The sequence below is a fragment of the Homarus americanus genome, unplaced genomic scaffold, assembly GCF_018991925.1.
Source record: "Homarus americanus isolate GMGI-L3 unplaced genomic scaffold, GMGI_Hamer_2.0 scaffold36734, whole genome shotgun sequence".
NCBI lineage: Eukaryota > Metazoa > Arthropoda > Malacostraca > Decapoda > Nephropidae > Homarus > Homarus americanus.
In genome coordinates, this window is record NW_024733126.1 from 1,275,075 (window position 1) to 1,297,014 (window position 21,940).

General features: G+C 38.7%; 1 protein-coding gene across 1 annotated transcript in view; it reads right to left on the reverse strand.

Annotated features, from left to right (window-relative positions):
• LOC121869299 (ras-related C3 botulinum toxin substrate 1-like) overlaps positions 1 to 15,125 on the reverse strand; it is a gene marked incomplete at its 5' end in the record, with an annotated part of 52,455 nt that extends 37,330 nt beyond the window's left edge. The window contains 1 exon segment of the mRNA XM_042370544.1: positions 14,979 to 15,125. Within this exon segment, the coding sequence (XP_042226478.1) occupies positions 14,979 to 15,125 (147 nt within the window).
• Between the last annotated feature and the right edge of the window lie 6,815 nt (positions 15,126 to 21,940).

Genomic DNA, 21,940 nt, shown 5'->3' on the forward strand with positions numbered 1-21,940 from the left:
TTGGCCCAATCTTTTCTTGTGGGTTAGTTTGATACATATGGCAGAATTCCTTGGGGTTTGTCGTCGCCTCCCTTGCTATCCGCAGCTCATTATTCGTCTTTGCTTTCCTTATCTCGGTCTTAACCCTACCGGCCAATACCTTATAATAATCCCAGAGGTAAATTTCGCCACAATTTATCCTCCTACCTATAGCCTTCCTTTGACCAATAATGTTCTTTAAAAAATATTTATCCATTAAGGGTCATTGTTGTTTGATCTGATTTTTTTGTATGGTATGATCTGCCTTTGTGCATTAAGTAACTCATTATTTAAATTGTCGTGGAACTCGGCAACCTCAGATCTCGTTATGAGGTAGGTTTCAACCATGAGGTCCATGTAGTTCACCCCCACGCATGATGCCCCTTCTCTCAACTGCCTCTTTAGACAGCTATCAAAGTTTGCCCATCTGAAATCTGGGAATTTTGTGGAATTTTCCTGACGGCTGCTCTGAAAATCAAACTGGAATCTAATTTCTTTGTGATCACTGTTTACAAGTTCGTTCCCTACCTCGACATTACTAATGAGGTTTTCTCTGTTCGACACAAGTAACTATAGTATATTATTACCCCGGATGGGTTCGGTTATATGTTGACTTCGGAAACAGTCCTGGATCGTTTCAAGAAAATCCTCTGATTCTGAGTTACCCGTAAGGTCAAATCCAATCTATTTGGCCAAGGTTAAAGTCGCCTACTATACAAACTTTGTTGTTTATGGTAGCCCTTCGCATTTCATCCCAGATAAGTCGCTCATTAACTCTATCAAGATTGAGAGCTCTATATATTACTCCTGTGATTAATTTTTCACTACCGTCGATTAATTTTATCCAAATTGTTTCTGTATTCCGCTCAGTTTTTATTTCTTTATTTATTTCACACTTCAGATTATCCCTGACATAGATTGCTACTCCTCCTCCTTTCCTAATCTGCCTATCGGTATGGAATAATTTTTAACCTGCAATTTGGTATTCGACAGGTAACTCAAGTGAGTCTAGGTTGATCCATGTTTCAGTGAATGCTATTATATCGATTTTTTTGCTACATACCAAGGCCCTAATATTATCCATTTTGCTTCTCATACTTCTACTGTTCGCGTAGTAGCCATTTAAGTTAGTCGTGTTCTGAGTCCTCCCTTTGCCGCGTTTAACTCGCTGTGTAATTTATTTTATATGCAGATGAAACAGTTTTGTAAAAAAGAATTAGTAACAACACCTTATCCACGCTGGCTGAACTACACGCAATTTGTGAAGTACTTCAGATTGCTATAGAGAAATATAACGAAATATATGTTTATGTTGATATTAAAAGTGCATTGGAAGCCTTGCAGAGTAAAAATTCTTGTAAGCCTCATATTGTTTGTATCTGTAAACGAATGGTCATAGTATTACAAGAAATGTCATGCACTGTGCAGTTTGTATGGATTCCATCACATGTAAGGATTCATTTAAATAAAAAGGTTGACAAATTTGCCAGAAAAACTGCAGAAAAGATGTAAAAAGATACTGTTAGCAATGTAAGTATTAGAACGATAAAGAGGGAAATGAAAAGAAAATGAGAGGGGCGGGCCATCGTTGTCAACTGTGTCATGCACTACAACATTATGTATTAGGATGTGAAAAAAGCCAACCAATTTAAAGAAACAAGCTTGATGTATGATTAATAATGGAAAGATTAAAATAATTTTTGCAGTGTGTGATAAAATCACACAGGGAAAAGGGAAACAATGGAGCACCTTAGCTTTCGTCTTTATTCAAGACATCTTCAGAGGCAACTGAATTTCATGGACAGAGAGAGGCTTAAATATACTGGGTGACCTTATTAAATATAAGGTCAGGTCATAATCATGACATCCACTAATCTGCACACCAACACCAACACAAACGTAGAGGGGCTTAAGAGAAAGGGCGACGTGACTAGTCAAGTTAAGTCAGGTCAAAAATATGGGACCCACTAAATATCTATCCTACATCTAGCTCCAAGGTTTTCAAAGCATTTTTAACATTGGGCCACTGACAAATAAATTTATGTAACATATTATTAGCGACTATAATGATAAGATGAATTCATTACTAAGTGATGAAAGCACGTATTATGAGCTTACGAAAGATCCCCTGGAAAATATTAATAAGTTATCTAATTCCAAAATGAAGATGTTAATGAAAAAGAACCCCGATCTCATCAAACAGCTCTCTCAAATCAATCCCACTTTACCTTATATGTATGGATTGATCAAAACACACAAGCTTAACACTACATTACGTCCTATCGTGAGTTAACATAAGAACATAAGAACATAAGAAAATAAGGAGTCTGCAATAGGCCGGTTGGCCTGTGCATGGCAGCTCCTGTCGAGAGTTACTACCACTCTCTATCATCCATGAATCAATCTAGCCTCCTTTTGAAACTTTCCAGAGTTCCCGCACTTACTACAAAGTTGCTATGCTTGTTCCACTCGTCCACCACCCTATTTGTGAACCAGTGTCTTCCTATCTCCCTCCTAAACCTAAACTTACCCAACTTGAATCCGTTGCTCGGAGTCCTATCCTGCTCGGATATTATAAGAACTTTATCTATATCCCCTTTATTGATTCCTTTCACCCACTTAAATACTTCTATCATATCTCCCTGCACTCTTCGTCTTTCTAGGGAATGCAAGTTAAGTTTCTTTAACCTATCCTGATATGGAAGGTTTCTAAGTCCCGGAATCATTTTTGTCATTCTTCGCTGCACCGACTCTAGTGAATTTATATCCATTCTATAATAAGGGCACCAGAACTGAACCACATAATCGAGGTGCGGCCTAACTAGCGCAAGATATAGTTGCAATAAGACCTCTGCACTCTTGTTACTTACACTTCTAGATATAAAACCCAATACTCTGTTTGCCTTATTTCGAAGATTAACGCACTGTTTTCTAGGCCGTAGGTCCGGGCTTACAAGTACCCCTAGGTCTCTTTCACAAGTCGACTTCTCTAGGTTAATGTTGTTAAGGCTGTATACATTATAAGTATTTGTTCTTCCAATATTAAGTACGCTGCACTTGCTGGTGTTGAATTTCATTTGCCATTTTTCAGACCACCCCTGCAGTTTATTTAGATCCTCCTGTAATGCATTTGCAACCTGCCCTGAATTAATTTGCCGCCCTATTTTGGTGTCATCCGCAAACTTGCTTATGTCTGTTGGTTCTGCTACTTACAAATTATCCAAGTGGTTGGTAAAGGTACTTAAGTCAGTAATGGCTAGTGCGACTTGTGAACAGTGCTGTACCCCTGGATGCTTAGCTGGAGAGGGCCAAGGAAGATATCTTGAAATTGAAAAAAGAGAGAGCGAGGATGAAGGAAGAAACGAGACAAGGAAAGCAGGTGAATGACGAAAACTCAGGCGAATGGAACGTTGTGAGGAGAGGGACGACGAAACTGGTGGTGAGAAAAGACAACGAGGAAAAGACAACAACAGCTAAGTGTACCAACTCTTTCAGTCCTTTGATAGATGAATTGGACGTTAGTATAGTCATGGACAAGGCTGACGAGGAAGGTAGGAAAATCTTGATTGTTGGCGACTCGCAGGTATGGTACATGGACAGAGCTTTTTGCGGTAAAGATAAAAATAGACTGAGGGTGTGTGTGCCAAGAGCTGGGGTGGGGGATATAGTTGACAGGATGGACAATATCTTGTCTGGTAATGGGAACAAACCCATTATCTGTCTCAGTGCAGGAGGCAATGATATTGGCCGGTGTAGGAGTGAGGAGCTTCTTGATAAGTTCAAGACAGTTATAGAACGTGTTAGGTCTAGGGGAGGGATCCCTATCATATGTGGTGTCCTACCTAGAAGGAGAGTTGGCAATGAATGGTTGTCAAGGGCAGTTGGTGTCAACGGCCGTCTTGACAGATATTGCAAGTCAAAATCAGTCCCATTCATTGACAACTGGGACAACTTCTACGGCAGAAGGGACCTTTATGCTATGGATGGGGTGCATCTGTCAAGGGATGGAGTGGCTACCCTGGCTGGGACTCTCGAAAAGGCAGTCCAAAAGATGTCGAAGTCTTTAAACTTCTAGGAGAACATGTGAGCACGGGGGTGGAGGAGACTGCAGAGGGAGCGGGAAACAAAGTGAAAGGTTACAGGGAACTAGTGTTAGGAATGACGACAAAACTAAATTAGACAGCGAGTTAAAACCAAAACGCGGCAAAGGGAGGACTCAGAACACGACTAACTTAAATGTTTACTACGCGAACAGTAGAAGTATGAGAAACAAAATGGATGATATTAGGGCCTTGGTAGGAACTGTAAAAATCGATATAATAACATTCACTGAAACATGGATCAACATAGACTCACGTGAGTTACCTGTCGAATACCAAATTGCAGGCTACAAATTATTCCATACCGATAGGCAGATTATGAAAGGAGGCGGAGTAGCAATCTATGTCAGGGATAATCTGAAGTGTGAAATAAATAAAGAAATAAAAACTGAGCGGAATACAGAAACAACTTGGATAGAATTAATCGACTGTAGGGAAAAATTAATCACAGGAGTAATATATAGACCTCCCAATCTTGATAGAGTTAATGAGCGATGTATCTGAGATGAAATGCGCAGGGATTCCATACACAACAAAGTCTGTATAGTAGGCGACTTTAACTTTGGCAGAATAGATTGGATTGACTTTACGGGTAACTCAGAATCAGAGGATTTTCTTGAAACAATCCAGGACTGTTTCCTAAGTCAACATATAACCGAACCAATCTGGGGTAATAATATACTCGATTTAGTTCTGTCGAACAGAGAAAACCTCATTAGTCATGTCGAGGTAGGGAACAAAGTTGCAAACAGCGATTACAAAGAAATTAGATTCCAGTTAGATTTTCAGAGCAGCGGTAAGGAAAATTCCACAAACGTCCCAGATTTCAAAAGGGCAAACTTTAATAGTTTGAAGAGGCAGTTGAGAGAAGGGGTATCACGCTTGGGGGTGAACTACTTGGACCTGACGATTGAAACCAACCTGATAACGAGATCTGAGGTTGCCGAGTTCCACGACAAATTAAATAATGAGTTACTTAATGCACAATGGCAGAACATACCATACAAAAAAATCAGATCAAACAACAATGACCCTAAATGGAGAAATAAATATTTAAGGAACATTATTGGTCAAATGAAGGCTATGGTTAGGAGGATAAATTGTGGCGAAATTTACCTCCGGGATTATTATAAGGTATTGGCCGGTAGGGTTAAGACCGAGATAAGGAAAGCAAAGAGGAATAATGAGCTGAGGATAGCAAGGGAGGCGAGACAAACCCCAAAGGATTCTATCAAATGTATCAAACTAAAACACGGGCTAATGAAATATATATGGATCCTCGTGTTTCGAAGCCGGATTGGTAAAACGTTACTCTGACCACCTACGTGATACGGGTAGTCCCCATTAGAGGTTCACGGTGCCATAAGCTTGTTGAACAGGCTTTGTGTGAAATATAACAGAGTCTAGGACTGCTTTTAGTATCCTCGTGGTCCAGAGGTAGCGTTCCCCGGTCACAGTCATGGGTTCGTGGTCCGTGGGTTCGAATCCCGGCGGGTTGAGGCGTTGATTGTATATATATATATATATATATATATATATATATATATATATATATATATATATATACACAGGTGAGCATAAAGTCTTTCCCTGATTATTAAAAAATCATATCTCAAGACTATTCTAGATAGAAACATGAATGTTGTAGCATTGTGTAGACGACTTCATAATTTTTTCATGCACATTTTAAGCTGCAAAACTGTATGTTTGTACCTAGCATATGTTTTGTGTAATAAATGATTGTAATCAGGGAAAGATTTTATGTTTAACTCTGTATGTATATAAATTTCATTAGGTGTTGATTATATATATATATATATATATATATATATATATATATATATATATATATATATATATATATATATATATATCAAATCCCGCTAGACCGTTACTTAATACTAATCCTTCACAATATATATGTACAGTGTTTCGCCTGGTAAAGCTATTTATTTTCTCTAAAAAGACATTACGTAAGAAAATGGGAGGCCAATCTTCTTTTTTTCCCTCAAGCTGTAAAATATCTACTTCAATGCATCCTTCCTGCCATGGTCTAAACCTGAAATAAGTTTGTAATGAAATACAATATTTATCTACCCTATACTCCATCATAATATTATACAATAGCCTTGCATACTTGGACACATTGCCAAGATCTGTTCTTTCATTTAAACGCATTATTGTATGGGACAACCTATTATCTCCTCCTCTCCTAATGGTCCTAAGAGTAGCGGCTACAGCAAGTTCCTTTTATTTTATGTTCTATTCTTGGTAAACTAACTCCATTCTTTTTATTTAAATTGTAGTGTTCCGTTGACAACCTAAAACAATTCTCATGGCCTCGTTTTGTATCACTTCAAGCTTTTGAATAACTTTCTTACTATACATTATAAGGATGAGAGCTGCATAGTCAATAACTGATCATATAGTACTGATATAAGCCATCCTTAAAATAAGAATACCTGCGCCATTTCCCTCCCATGTCAAAGCTCTTAAAGGCCTTAAACATCAATTACATTCATTCTCCAGGTATTATATCTCACGTTCTTTACTGTTGGACTTATAACCAATGTACATCCCAAGGTATTTGTAAACATCAAGTTTTTCTCGCCTTAATCCATTCGAAAATATATCCCTTTTTCATAATTTCTGATCTGATATTTAGTATTTTAATTGTTAATTACAAGGCCCAATCTACAACAAAGTGTACTCAATGCATTTAAAGCCTCTTGCATGTTTCTCATACCCATACACTGTAAAAGTATATCATCTTCATATATTACAACCTACAGTATGTCTTTCCAGGAAATTCGTAGCGAGCCATTATGTTCATCAATATGTTAAAAAGAGTGGTGCTAAATACACCTCCTTGTGGAGTCCCCAACTCCATCTCTCTTTCTTCTGAGTACCAACCCTGAAACCATACTCTAGCCATTCTGTTAGTCAAGTAATCCACAATCCATTTCAGCAACTTCCCAGAAACCCCTAAATTGATTAGTTCCTCAAATATGACTTCTTTATTTGCCCTATCAAAGGCCCCTTTTAAATCTACAAAAATCCTGACTGTAGCCTTGGAGTTATTCAAACACTTTACAACACAGTCTGCAGCACTTCTCCCGTTCATAAATCCATGTAAATTGGGCGCCAAGAGATTTTCCACTATACACCAACCTTTTTAATACTATTCTTTCCATCGTTTTACTAACACAAGAGGTCAAAGATATGGGACGAAACTCTCCATTTTTCTTTGATATTGGTACAATTACTGTTTTATTCCACTTAAGGGGGATACAACCTCCATTATAAGACATATTAAACAAGTCTAACAGGTCACTTTTCTAATACTAGCAAGACAGTCAAGGATATCACATGTTATTCCATCAACACCGGGTGTCGTAGACTTTGCCCTTTTTATTGCATATAATAACTCGCTTCTCGTTATAGGAACACATGTATGATATTCCAGTTTACACTGACTTTGTATAAACTCACCTTTACTTTGTAATGAGGCTTGCCACTCGGAGGTAATTTGGCAAACTAGCTTTCCCAACCCATTTCCTACTAAGCTGACTGGCCTTCCTGCCCTGTAGGTCAGCGTAGCTGTTATCCTTGCTTCGAACACCTCGTACTTTATTTACTTCCTTCCACATGTCTCCTAAGCTCTTGCCTTTAGTAATTCTCCCTAAAAATTATTTCCAGTATTTATTCCTCGCCTCGCTTGATTTCACTACACATTTATGCAGTTTCATTCAGTACTTCCTTAATAACATTATCATTATTATTTCTCCTTTATAACTACACATACTTGTAATAAATCATCATAAAAGCTATCAACATCCTTTGGTTCATAATCTGCATATCAATCCTATATAGTAGTAATCAGCTCCTGTTTTTTGTCTTACGGCAACCAATAACTTTTCCGCTTAATTAACTTTGTAATTCGTTAACATGTATAGTAATTCGTAATGCAAAATGACCACTAAGCAAATCCCTAACCATCTCAGCATTCGCTCTTATTGCAAATGTATTAAAACATACTGCATAATCTAACCTTCCTCCACTTATGTGGGCAGCCTCATGATTCCTCAATATTTCAATATCATCAAACTCCTCCAAAAAGTGTAACCATCTCCTTCCATTTATGTTGCCTGCTCCATAAATTTTGACCCATGCATGACTACGACAGTGATTCATCCACTTATATGGTGGCCACAAATCTGATTCTCTTGATTTTGTTTTCAAGTAACTCTTGATGTGGTGGCGAAAGCTTCGGGCTTATACCCTGCAAACTGCGTGTTGGAACATCTTTGGCGAGATACAGATACAGTATCTAATGTTACAACAACCATTCCCAAACACCGAATATATATCTGTGCCTTCCTTCACCATACTAGAGTAGGTATTCTTATTGCCTTTACGATTTTATATTTTATATTTTTTTTACAGGGAATAGCCCACCCGGGCACAGATCATAAACCCACATCGGGGCCTGGGGGGAGGGGGGGGATAAAAATAAATTAAAAATAGAAGAGAAAAAGACTATTATTGTACGCTACGAAGATGCCGGAAAACCAACTTTTTTGAGGCGAGACAGATTGTATGAGTATGGAAACACAGAAAAAGGCAAAGCATTCCACAGTTTGACTGTGTGAGGAAAGAAGGATGTACTACAACGGGTTATTCTACTGTGACCGACATCCACACAGAAACGATGGGCACCGCGGGCTAGACGAGTGTTACGAGCCCCACTGCCTTGCCTGCGGTACACAGGATGCCAAATCCACCGAACATTGACCGTTAAAGTCTCACATAGGTGATATGGTTATTAATACTATTATTACTACTGCTGCTACTACTACTGTTATTTTCTTTCTTCTATGTGGCCTCCATCCTTCTCTTATAGCCATACCTTAATATTCAATATCCTAATACGAAAGTAGCTATCCCAGTTGAGTTAGTAACTGTTGCCTCATAATCAATATTTGTGACTGTTTTTGGCTTTTGGGCCGAAGATATCATTCCCCTGTTGCAAAGTAGAGAGAAGGACAGACGACATCTCGACCAGGTTACAACGTAGTTTCTGGGCTGCTACTTCTGTTCAGACAACACCTCTGCCAATCTTGCGTCGAATCATCTTGCGCTTGGTCCCATCCCGTCATATGTTGAGAACACCGGAGGTGTGATGGTGCCTTTATCCACGTTCTGAGTTCTCTGGGCTTATGCCCTGCTGTTGTCGCTTTCGTTCCTCTTGTGTGCAGCCTTGAGAGACAGTTCACGGTGACATGTGGCTATGGGGTCGAATATCCTGATATCAAAGAAGGCTCACTGTCCCCGTGTCCAGAATCCTAGAGCACTGACGTGCACGGGGGCTTCATTGGATGTGTTGGAAGTTCTGTGATAGAGACTCTCATCGTTCAATGGAAGGAGGGTCGGTTCCACCATGAAGTCGTGGTAGGTTTCCTTGACCATAGCGTGCATATGGGTGATGTCATAGGATGTGCCACACACGAAATGGGTGGGCATACCTTCTACTGGCCAACCATACCTTAGCGCAATGACATCTGTAAATCTTGTTTGTTAATTAAGACTGAAGCCCTTTGCTCTTATCGGTAACGTTGTTAGCCAGTTCGAGGCACCCACCTCCTGCGCTATAACTATTTTTTTTAAGTTCACTGACAATTGTCGCATCATTTTGGGTGTACTACAGTTCTGTCTAATCTTATTTAATTTGTTGATATCCACCCTACTTTCTAAATTCTGAGCTAATATGTGCTTAGTGAGGGCTGCCTTGAGTTTGACAGAGTTTTGATGGCTTATGGTAGTGAGCACCTCTGGATTAGTCATTCCCATTCCTCCCATGTGGCCCAGTTTCAGCAATATCAGACAGAGCTACGGTTTTCCTCAGCCCACTCATTTAACTTTCCCATTACGTACTCGGCCTTGAAATCATTCGTGTTGATTACCACCGTTCTTTTTTATTTTGACCTCACTTCCGTTGTACACCTCTATAGCCCGGTCATGGTAGCCTGGCTTCACAATGAGGAAGGGATTGCTGACATTTGTTTGGTACCCTATTTGTGGACCACATGATGTTACCAGGTCCACCACTTTTTGATGTCCTCTACTATTCCTGCAAGTGATATATGTCACTTGTTTGACCTTGGTTGTTTCATAGTATATTGTATGTTGGAGCACAGATAGGCCTAGTGCCTACATTGCCATGGCGACAGAGTCCCTCTGCGTTTTTCCCTCAGTTGACTGTATGGACTGAAAGATTGTTATATTGATGTGTGTTGGGTTCCTGTAGGTTTTTTCATCATACATTGCTCAACATCACGCTGCTCAAATAATCTTTCTCGTGGCGTGAATGGCAGCTTCACCCTAGCATGGTGGCCAGCACATACTTGTAGATTCCATACAGCTGCTATGACAACATCATTGACCACCACCATTATGCATTTTCAAATGATCCGTCTCAGCACTTCCCCCACCCCTATCGGCCTACATCCTGGATTTTTGTCCAGGGGATGATGCGGCTGGCCATTTGAGCTTGTAGGTGGTTACAGCAAGAGGTTGCCAGCATTCTTGAAGGGCGGCGTTGGCTTGCAGAGATCAGTTGCTGCGTCGCCAAACTTGTTAGTCCTGAGGATGACTCTCACCCATCTGCCCCTCCCTGTGTCTTCAGTGTTTTTTTACACACCATCCGTTCTGTTATTTTCTCGAACATGACAGCATTTGGAGGTACATAACACCCTAGAACCTAATACCGTCCTCAGCATTTGCAGGGGGATGTTTTTCCTTTGTTGCCGTAATGTCTCTCTGTTTATTGGCAGCACACCTCCGGAAGATTCCTCTGTGAGAGATCTTACCGCTGAAGACACTTTTCCCACATGCATCTTGTTACCAAACTTTCTCGCAGTGTTCTTGATGACTTGTTTTCCGTTTCCTGTAAATTTTAGTCTCTCCTGCAGTGTTCTTGCCTCTCTTAGGAGATCATTAAGAGTCCCGTTCTGCCACAGTGTCAGTCTTCTCTTCATTGCTGCCACTTTTTCCTTACACTTACTCCTTGTGTGTGTTCTCTGTCAGAATAGATGTGGTATTATTGTCAGTATATGGAAAGCTATTGGGACCAAGAAGCTGTAAGGAGTGTAATTTTGTATGAGGCGACACATCTACCTGATCATTTCTTTGGTGGCTCCACATTTAAATGGTCCAAAAAGACTACTTGAGGACCACCAGACAGTTTCTGAGTAGGCTCCATTGACATACGTCTCTGCCTCTTCCCCGACATGCTTTTCCAAAGTGTTGACTGCGTGTGTCATTCACCTCCAGTCCAATATTTTCCGACTGAATGGGTTCATTGCGATCCTCCAGGATGTCGTCCTCGCGTGACGGATCCCTGCCCAAGGGATTCTGGCATCTGGTCCCTTTCCTACAACCCACACAGCATCACTTACTTCTCACACTTCTCACACATATATAGTTGGTATATTTCTGGTACAAGCCAGAACATGCATTAACAGTTATTTGGCATGGTGTTAAGCGAGAGGGGTGAGTGGCCGACGGATGAGACGGGACGGGGCGGGGCGGGGCGGGGAGGGATGGGGTTGGGTGGGGTGGGGTAGGGTCGGGTGGGGTGAGCTGGGATGAGGCTTTTAACACACTTAACCGGCTCGAATTACAAGACACGGCCCTGTATGGTATTTGGCGACACCAGCGCCACCTGCCTAACAACAGACAGCTATCAAACAGGGAGGTACTACTGCCTGGGAAGATATTGGAAGCATATTGTGTTGTCTAATGGAAAACCCTGCTGCCATATGGCACCACAAAAATTGCGACCAAGTCTCAGGTTGCTGATCTGACTTTCTGCCTTATTTACACACAATTGCAGGGTCTCAATTGTTTCTCTTACTTTGACAACACAACATATGTATATATATATATATATATATATATATATATATATATATATATATATATATATATATATATATATATATATATATATATATATATATATATATAAATATCGTTTCTCACTATTGATTTTTTGTTTACCTTTTTATTTCTTTATGGTTCTCTGTTATTATTATTATTATTATTATTATTATTATTATTATTTAATTTTTAATTTTGTATTAAAAAAATTATTTTCTATCAGCAAATTTTTAGTATTATTGTTATTATTATTACATTTTCGCCTCCCAGGCCCCGATGTGGGTCAGTGACTAGTGCCCTAGTGGGCAAATCCAGTAAAAAAAAATCACATGTTCTCCAATGATAAAATTATCACCGCTGTCCACCCAGAAGGTTTACAAGTGAATGATAAAGTGATCACTTAACGCACTACACACTCAGACTGGTTGTCCCAATTAAGACCTCGAATTTTTTGTAAGCCAGGAGCCTCCCTCATGCACACCCGCCATGGCCACAGCTATTAATATAATGATAATAATAGTAATGATAATAATAATAATAATAAAAAACATAATAACATACTACTACTACTACTAATAATAATAATTATATACTACTCCTACTACTACTACAAATAATAATAATAATAATATACTACAACTACTACTACTAATAATAATAATAATTATATACTACTACTACGTGGCCTCCAGCCTCCCCCAATAGCCACACCTTCGCCACCATTTTATTACCTTAATATTAAGTCTCCTAATACATAAGTAGCTACCCTAGCTGTGTTGAATTAGTTGAGCCGCAGATTTATGCGGCATTCAGTGCTTGTAGCCTCATAGTCAATATCTGCAGCTGTTGTCGGCTTTGGGGCAGAAGCTCTCGTTCCCCTGAGGCAAAGCAAAGCCGACCAAAGGAGAGAGAAAGAGAGTCGACATCTCATCCAGGCTGTAACGTAGATTCTGGGCTGCTGCTTCTGTTCGGAGATAGTCTGAGATAGTCTGGCGTAGAAACATCTTGCACTTGGTCCCATCCCACCAGAAGTTGTGAACACTAGAGGAGTGAAGCTGCCTTGATCAACGTTCTGAATTCTCTCCCCGTATGCCCTTGTCTTGTCGTTCTCGTTCCTCCTGTGTGCAGCATCTGGTGCTAAGTTACTGTGCCATACGGTCATGGGATAAGAAATCCTGATGTCGAAGAAGGCTCGCTGTCCCCGCGTCCAGAATCCTCGAGCACTGACGTCAACACAGGCTTCGTTGGATGTGTTTGAAGTCCTATGTTGGAAGATTTCACTGTCCAATGGAAGGAGGATCGGTTTTACCATGACATCACGGCAGATTTCCTTCAACATATTTGCTGTGAGATCCCTTATTTCGTCATGCCTCATGTATATGAAGCCCCCTTTCTTGCACACCAAGGCGTGATCGACGTCATAGGAAGAGCCACACACGCATTGGGAGGGCAAACCTTCTACTCGCCTACCGTACCTTAAAGCGTTGGCAACTGTAAATTCTTGTTTATTGAGATTGAAACCATTTGCCCTTATCGGTAACGTAGTTAACCAGTTCGAGGCGCCCACCTCCTGCGCTATAGCTACTTTTTTTCTTCAAATTCTCTGGTACTTGCAGCAACAGTTGCTGCAACTTATCACTTTGGCCGTGCTGTCGTTATGTCGTAATGGACCTTCTAATCTTGTTTACTTCACAGGTATCCACCACCCCTTATGCATTTTCCGATGATCCGCTTCAGCACTTCCCCTACCCCTATAAGCCTACATCCTGGATTCTTATCCAGTGGAATGAGGCGGCAGGCCGTCAGAGCATGGAGGTGATGGCAGCACGAGGATGCCAGCTTTCTTGCAAGGACGGCAATGGCAGTGCAGAGATCACTTGCTACGGGGCCAAACTTGTTAGTGCTGAGGATGACTCTCCAACCGCTTGCATCCAGACCTGAAGGGCCGGCTCCTCCTCGAGTCTTCAGTGCCTTTTTCCACAGCATCCCTCTTGTTATTTTCTCGAACAGGACAGCATTTGGTGGGATATAGTCACCCTGGAACCCGATGCCTTCGTCTTCACTTGCAGGGGGATGTTTTTCTTTCAGTTGTTTTAATGTCTCTCTGTTTATTGGCAGAACCCCACCGGAGGATTTCTCTGTGAGAGATCTTACCGCCGATTTCACTTTTCCCACACACATTTTGTTTCCAAGCTTTCTTGCAAGGTCTTCGGTGTTTTGCTCTCCGTCACCAGTAAATTTTAGTCTCTCCTGCAGTGTTCTTGCTTCACATAGGAGATCCTCAAGGGCCCCATTCTGCCATATTGTCAATCTTCTCTTCATCGCTGCCGCATATTTTTGTGCTTAGTCTTTGTGTGTGTCCTCTGACAGAATAGATGTGGTATTATTGCCAGTACTAATACTAATACTACAAATAATAATAATAGTTTTTGCACCGAGTGCCAGTAAGGTATGCATACCAGAGGCACTATCTGTATCACATTCCTAGATTATCAACTTAGATTATTATAATCAGTATCAACAGTATGACTTCTTTTGTGGGTGTTCAACTACAGTTCTTCTGTCATTCATTATACCATGATCATATTCATACGGTTGCATATGACATTTCCATAGTACAAGACAGATTTTGTCATCGACCTTTATTTGCAAAATTTCTCTCATATAGCCTTTCCATTTCCATCCCCTTAATTTCTTAATTTGTGTCAAGACTAATTTACTGTAGCCCTATGCATTTCATCTATTAGGGAAAATATATTTTACAAAATCCAATTAAGAGGAATGATCGATAGATCCCACAGCTTTTTATACTCACCCATAGTTGATGTTAAATTATTTTATTAGTGGCATTTATGTGAAGTTAACAGTTACAAGAAACTGTGCTGTTTATGAAGTGAAATAATTTGGGAAATTTGTTACCTGAGTGTAGGAGAGGACACGACATCTATCGTAGACTTCCTGGCCGGCAGTGTCCCATAGAGTGTAGTTGAATTCCTTACCATCCACGTTTATTTGTCCAGCGTAATTATCGAACACTGTGGGGACGTACTCTTCATTGAACGAGCCCTGAAAATAAGATACGAATCAATTTTGTGAAATGACGTATATTCTTTCCTTTCATTTCCTTAATGCATGGGTGTGTGTGTGTATGTATGTATCAGGGTGCTTCACCAAACCAAGTTCCAGGTTGCTGATCTGAATTTCTGCCTCATTTACACACAATTGCAGTCTCAATTGTTTCTCTTACTATTGACAACACAACATACATATATTTTTCTCACTTTTGATCTTTTTTATTTGTTTTTATTATTATTATTATTATTATTATTATTATTTTATTTAAAAAAATATATTTTTTGTTATAAATTTTATTTACTATGAATTATTAATATTATTATTATTACTACATTTTCGCCCCCCAGGCCCCGATGTGGGTCAGTGACCTGTGTCCCTGTGTCCGGGTGCTAGGTTTCGAAGTTGGTCCATAATGTAAATTGCCCAGCCAAGAGCTACCGAATTATCCACCATATCGATTAACTCAGGATTATGAAGCACATGTATCTCGCGATATTATATTTATAACTTTTATAAGAACAAGGTCAATGGCAATAATTTTATTTAGCATACAAGAAAATAGAAATTGTCTGAGTTGACAAAATTTAATCTTTCAAGAGCTTGAGGGTAACCAAGGATAAGACACCTCTGGAATCTGTTCAGTTTTGTTGAATGTCGCCGCCATTCAGGCGGTATCCACAATCCAGATAAACGCTATATACTGTAATACAGAAATTGATTTTTTTTAATTATTAGTACGAGTATAATTTTTCTGAAAATTGTCAATTAGTATGAGAGGATTGTGTAAGATGCTTTTTGATGAAGTAATCCAAAATTCCAAAACTTTGTGTTAATATTAAAATATTGTCAATAGCAATATGGCCTCTGCCGGTTTGCGTTAAATATCCTCAACATTTGAACTGTCATTATGACTCTTGTACTAGATTTGCAGTCTGTTTATCGAGGGTTAAGAGTGCCCATTTTGTTGAGATCAAACTTCAGGTAAATCGAAAGAAGTTTTGGTGAAATAAATTCTACCATAGATAGTTGTTACCATGGCAGACTTTTATAGTTTCGTTGGGTTTATTAGAATGCAACGGTGTGTTTTTATGAATTACAGTTGACTGCGGCCTGTACAATCCAGGGACTTGCTTAAGAACTTATCTATATAAAGCAGAATTTACAGGAAAACAATATATCTTTCAGTTCTCATAAAATAATTAAAAGTGAAATAAATCAAATATCAGAACAATGCACAATTAGAAGTTCATGAATATTTAAACATGGTTACTTGAATAATTTCAAGTTGAGGTTACGCCTGTTACTATAAAAGGTACGCTATTATTATTATTATTATTTATTTATACATATATATATTTATATATATATGAATATATATATATATATATATATATATATATATATATATATATATATATATATATATATATATATATATATATATATATATATATATATATATATATATATATATATATATATATATATATATATATACATTACTTTTTTCTATTGTTTTTCTCGTCTTTACATTATTCATCCTAACCAAATTATCTCCATTTCACGACTGTCAGATTTCCTGTCTCACACTTCATCTCGCAGCTGAATCGTTAATCTTGACCCCGTTCGTTACAGCAAGAGCACCTGCTTTACTGTGTATTGGAAGAACAACAATTTCTCCTCCCTTTCCCAATCTTCTTGCTTTAATATACCTGGTTACGATCTCTTTCCTAATCTCTAAAGTGTTGGTGGTCTCCACTGCCATGCTAAGTATGAAATTGCTTTCTAGCCTCTCTCCTCACTTTGATTTGTTTTGCGAACTCTCTTTCCTAATATAGCAAATATTTTCGTGTGTCTATATATTTTCCACCGCTCCTCTCGTAACCAGTCTGTTAGATATTCTCACTCTCCATACCAGATTTCAATATCCACATCACTGAATGGTTGACGAACTTTTTTTGCTCAATTAATAGCAATTCATCATCATTCCCACAGAGATTTCTGATGCGGTGTACACATAACTAACTGCAGAATTCTTCAGTTTAATAATTACTTTACTCTTTTGACTACTGTCTCATCTCTGACTCGGTAGAAGTTCTCATTTGGCAATAAGATTATATACAGTAGACTGAAATATACGTTCATATTTTGTTTTTCTCTTTCCCTTGGTCCTCCTTTTTTATGTTGAACTTTGCTCTACTGCCGAGCACATCACTGATAAAAACAAAGTCGGGGTGTTAGAAATCTTTCTTGATATTGTATTTCCAAAACGTCTCATCTCCTTCAGACATTCGTGTGACTTTGCTGTAGCTGAAAAATGAAACGTTCTGTAAACTTTACTTATCCAATTCATGTTTACAAACAGCCCACTCGTGTGCTGTAGGTCTCAACAGCAATAGCATTACGTTTGTGTGTGTGTAAAAGGTAAATCAAATTATCACTATAGTATGTTGCAGTCATCACCAACCTCTTTGAGGCAATGGCCCACTACAGCTCATCTGGTAAACTCGTGCCTGAACTCTCATTTTATCATGCGTACATGATGGTAAAGATTAATAACACATTATGTTCAATAACATTATATTTAGAAGTTGGTGAAAGAAAAGGAACAAATATTGGAAGTCCAAGAAAAGAACTTGCAATACAAAACATGATAGGCAAATACCACAGGGAAATAAAAACTTTTTTGATGCCAACGGTGCGTTTACTTGCTACTTCTCCAGGAAGTAACCTATGTTAATATAAACGCATCAAAGGATACAATATGATCATGCACTTCCAGTGTGGTGCTTGTATCAGCTACTCACTAAGTCTGCCGGTTCGAGGATGTAAATGGAATGAGAGCGCGGCAGAAATAATGTTCAAATTCCAAATGGTTCCTTGATTTTGTTTTAATTTACAAAATTTTTGAAAATCTAGATACTTAACCTAACCTAACTTAGCCTAACTTTACCTAACCTATCCCATATGTTCTCCCCACTGGCCTTCCTTGGACACTGTAATGGACTGCTGTGACCACACCTTGAATTCGGCAGAGGAACCAAGATACATTACAAAATTTCTCAGAATATTCAGTTAATAGTTAGCTAAATCCTATATTAATATTAACTGATTCGTCCCCCCAAACATTTCAAAACAATCCCATTTTAGTTTTCCAATTTTTCTTGAAAATTTTTGTTCTAAAATTTCAAAATATGACATAAGGCAAATGTTTTAAGTTACTTTACATTAACTTTTACTTATATTTTAATCTCAAAATGTAAATTGTTTCTTTACCTGTGAGTGTCTTGGGACTTTTTGGTTGAAATTATTTATTTATAATACCTTGTAAAACTCATGCCCAATTACGTAAATAATGACAATCTGTTTGTATTGTAAACTTTTCTAGTTAGTTTTTACTGTAGGTTTAGTAATTACAGCATTACTTTGAATATTTGATTCCACACTAATGGTTGACATAACAGTACCCAACATCGTATAAATAGTAGGAAGTGAAAAATAAGCAAATGATTGTTAAATAATATTCTTAAAACAAAATCAACGCAAAACATAAATACAAGGGTGAAAAATAATGCACTCAGCTGTACTAGTACACGTTACATCTAAATGGCCAGTAGATTCCGCGGTGAACAGGCAGTGCAAGTGACAGTGGGTCACACCATGACAGAGCCCACAGGAGGCGATGGAGATCAGAGTAGAACTGCAGGTAACTTCTTGGTTAGAGCAGACATCACCTGTTATAGATGGCGCCCCCAAAAGACGGCAATGGTTTTCCACCAATCAGGAGCCATCTCCTGACTAGTGATCTTACTAGGTGCCTTGGATAACTAGTGGTTTGGTGGTCGTGTGGAGTAAGCCGTGCAGATAAAGGTGAAAATGCATTGTATGTACACTCGGAAACCATAATCTCTAGCCCACCTGGGTCGGTACTGGAGGTTAGAACAGTGTCCTTTCTGGACGGGGGCCCACTCTAACTATCACGAGGCAACACACGCACGAACACACACTGTCATAGTACGGCTGTATAGATGATATTATGTATAAATATTGTATATGGCATTTTATACTCTGCATTATCTCCATTATATATGAACACGAAGAAAAAATACCATAGGTTGTAGTTACGAAAGTATGAATGGAAATAAACACTTCCAAACCACCCAGTGACACCACACAACGTGTGTGTGTGTGCGTGCCAGACCACGATGCTTCCCATCATTAGCATAATTATATGAAAAATCGTGTTTAATTGAACAATATATTTCATAAACCTTAAATTACATGTGGATGAGTAACTCCTCATTTGACAAACTTATATTGTAATACTTTGACCATCCCACCTGGGCACATGGAGGCCCACGGTAACTCTCACGGGGCAACATATGCACGAACACACAAGTTATGATATGAACCCTTCCAGGCCTCACTATCATTATCATGTGTTATTAGTAATATTGTAACTTTTACCCGACAGTTATTGTTGTAAATCATGGACAGGAAGGATACATAAATTGTAATATCAAGTGTATGGTTCGCTCAAAGCCACCCCAAGTCAGACAACGCGTCACTCAATGTTACATTGTGTGTGTGTGTGTGTGTGTTCTGTAACATGAAGCTTCATCCTTAGTAGGTAAGATATTTCATAAAGAGGTTTCTCCCATTCGTCATTGTGAGCATCGTCCCAGAGCACATTGTTTCCATCAAAACCATGGTTCATCCTTATTTCCCTTCTTCCGTGTAACTATATCCATATGGCTAAGTGCTTGCTTTTCATTTCTTTATTTACCAAAATAATGTGGATCAGTTACTCGTTATTTAACACATACATGCAGTTAGAGCATCAAGATTGTTTAGTAGATATGACTATTGGTTAATTGAAACCCCAAAAGTATTTTTCACATTTATTATGCATAAACATTGTAAACATCTATGTGATTATTGTAGTATATAACATATATTTAATGTCTGGACAGATTCCCAAGAGTTATGCATATTAATGCATAGATTTTGTAAGCATATTAATGCGAAGTGACGTAAAACCACATAGTAAAATACCTGGACAAATTCCCGAGAGTTAGGAAACGAAGTCCATGTGGCCCCAACGAGGTTACACCAGAGAGCTAACTCCCCCGCCACGCCCCACAAGGCACCGTCGTGGGCGGAGATTTATTCTTGACCACAGGTTAATACCGTGTCCAACCTCCATCTGCTGCTATAACTTCATGCAATCTGGTGGGCATGGAATCTACCAGACTGCTGCAGATGTTCGGCCTCCTCCTTATTCCCTCCCACACATTATGTGCGTGTCTCCTCACTGCCTCACTCGTTTTCTCCTCAACATCCCATTCAACAACCATATGCGCTCATAGATTTTCTATTGGATTACAATCGGCTCTTTTCGGGGGCCAGTCCATAGAATAATCTGTGGGTGCGCCTCAAACCAATGCTTGACTGCCTCACTTGTATGCATTGAACTGCAGTCTTGCACCATACATATAGGCTGTGGGTCTGGGATGGCATACGAGTTGCTGGGAGGATGGTTAGCAGTCCTGTTGAATTTGCTGGTAGACAAAATAGAAAACTCACAACCAAACTATAAGAAAACCCACGGACAATGAGACATTAGTAAAATATACTAGGTCATTTTAGCGCGTGCACACACATTATATACAGACCTATTGGTCCTTGCGAGGCTGTTTGGTTATGCTATGCTAACTAGTTTGCTAGGTATATATATATATATATATATATATATATATATATATATATATATATATATATATATATATATATATATATATATATATATATATACATATATATAAATATGCTGATAACCACAAGGAAGGAAAACACGAAGTTCCTAAGTGCTTTCTGTAATACATCATATCGCAACTACGTGATTTAATATATATATATATTATATGTATATATATATATATATATTATATATATGTATATATATATATATATATATATATATATATATATATATATATATATATATGCAAATAAATCACTGTAGGTGCGTGATCTAGGTATATGCTGATAACCACAAGGAAAGAAGAAAACACGAAGTTCCCAAGCGCTGTGTAATTCACATCTTCAGGGGTGAGAGTAGAGAGAGTAATACAAATCAAGGTGTATATATATAGAGAGGGTGAGACCAGGTCCACAATGGTCAGGTATTAGGTAATGACCCTACTAATCTTTTTAAATAGCACACAACGGTTGGTGGTCAGGTCAGATGGTCAATGACCTGGCCTTCTCACCTGATCACAAATCTTCTTAATTACAAAATTGTCCAGCTTGTACATGCTGTTACTCAAATTCATGTTGAATGCTTCGGTATGTTTAATAAGACTAGATTCTATGATGTTCCTACACACGAAGTTCCCAAGGCTGTGTAATTCACATCTTTCAGGGGTGAGTACAGACTAGAGAGAGTAATACAACTGTTAGGTGTGTATATATACAGAGGAGGGTGAGACCAGGTCCACAATGGTCAGGTATTAGGTAATGACCTCACTAATCTTTTTAAACAGTTAATAATAAACGGTTGGTGGTCAGGTCAGATGGTCAAATGACCCGGCCTTCACCTGGATCACAAATCTTCTAATTCATAAAATTGTCCAGCTTGTACATGCCGTTACTCAAACTATGTTGAATGCTTCAGTATGTTTAATAAGACCAGATTCTATGATGTTCCTACTGTCAATTGAATTGGTATGGTATTATTGAGGAGGCATTATCCCAGTCAATGCAATGCTTGTTATCCCTCAAACGAAACAAACAGAGCATTGGAT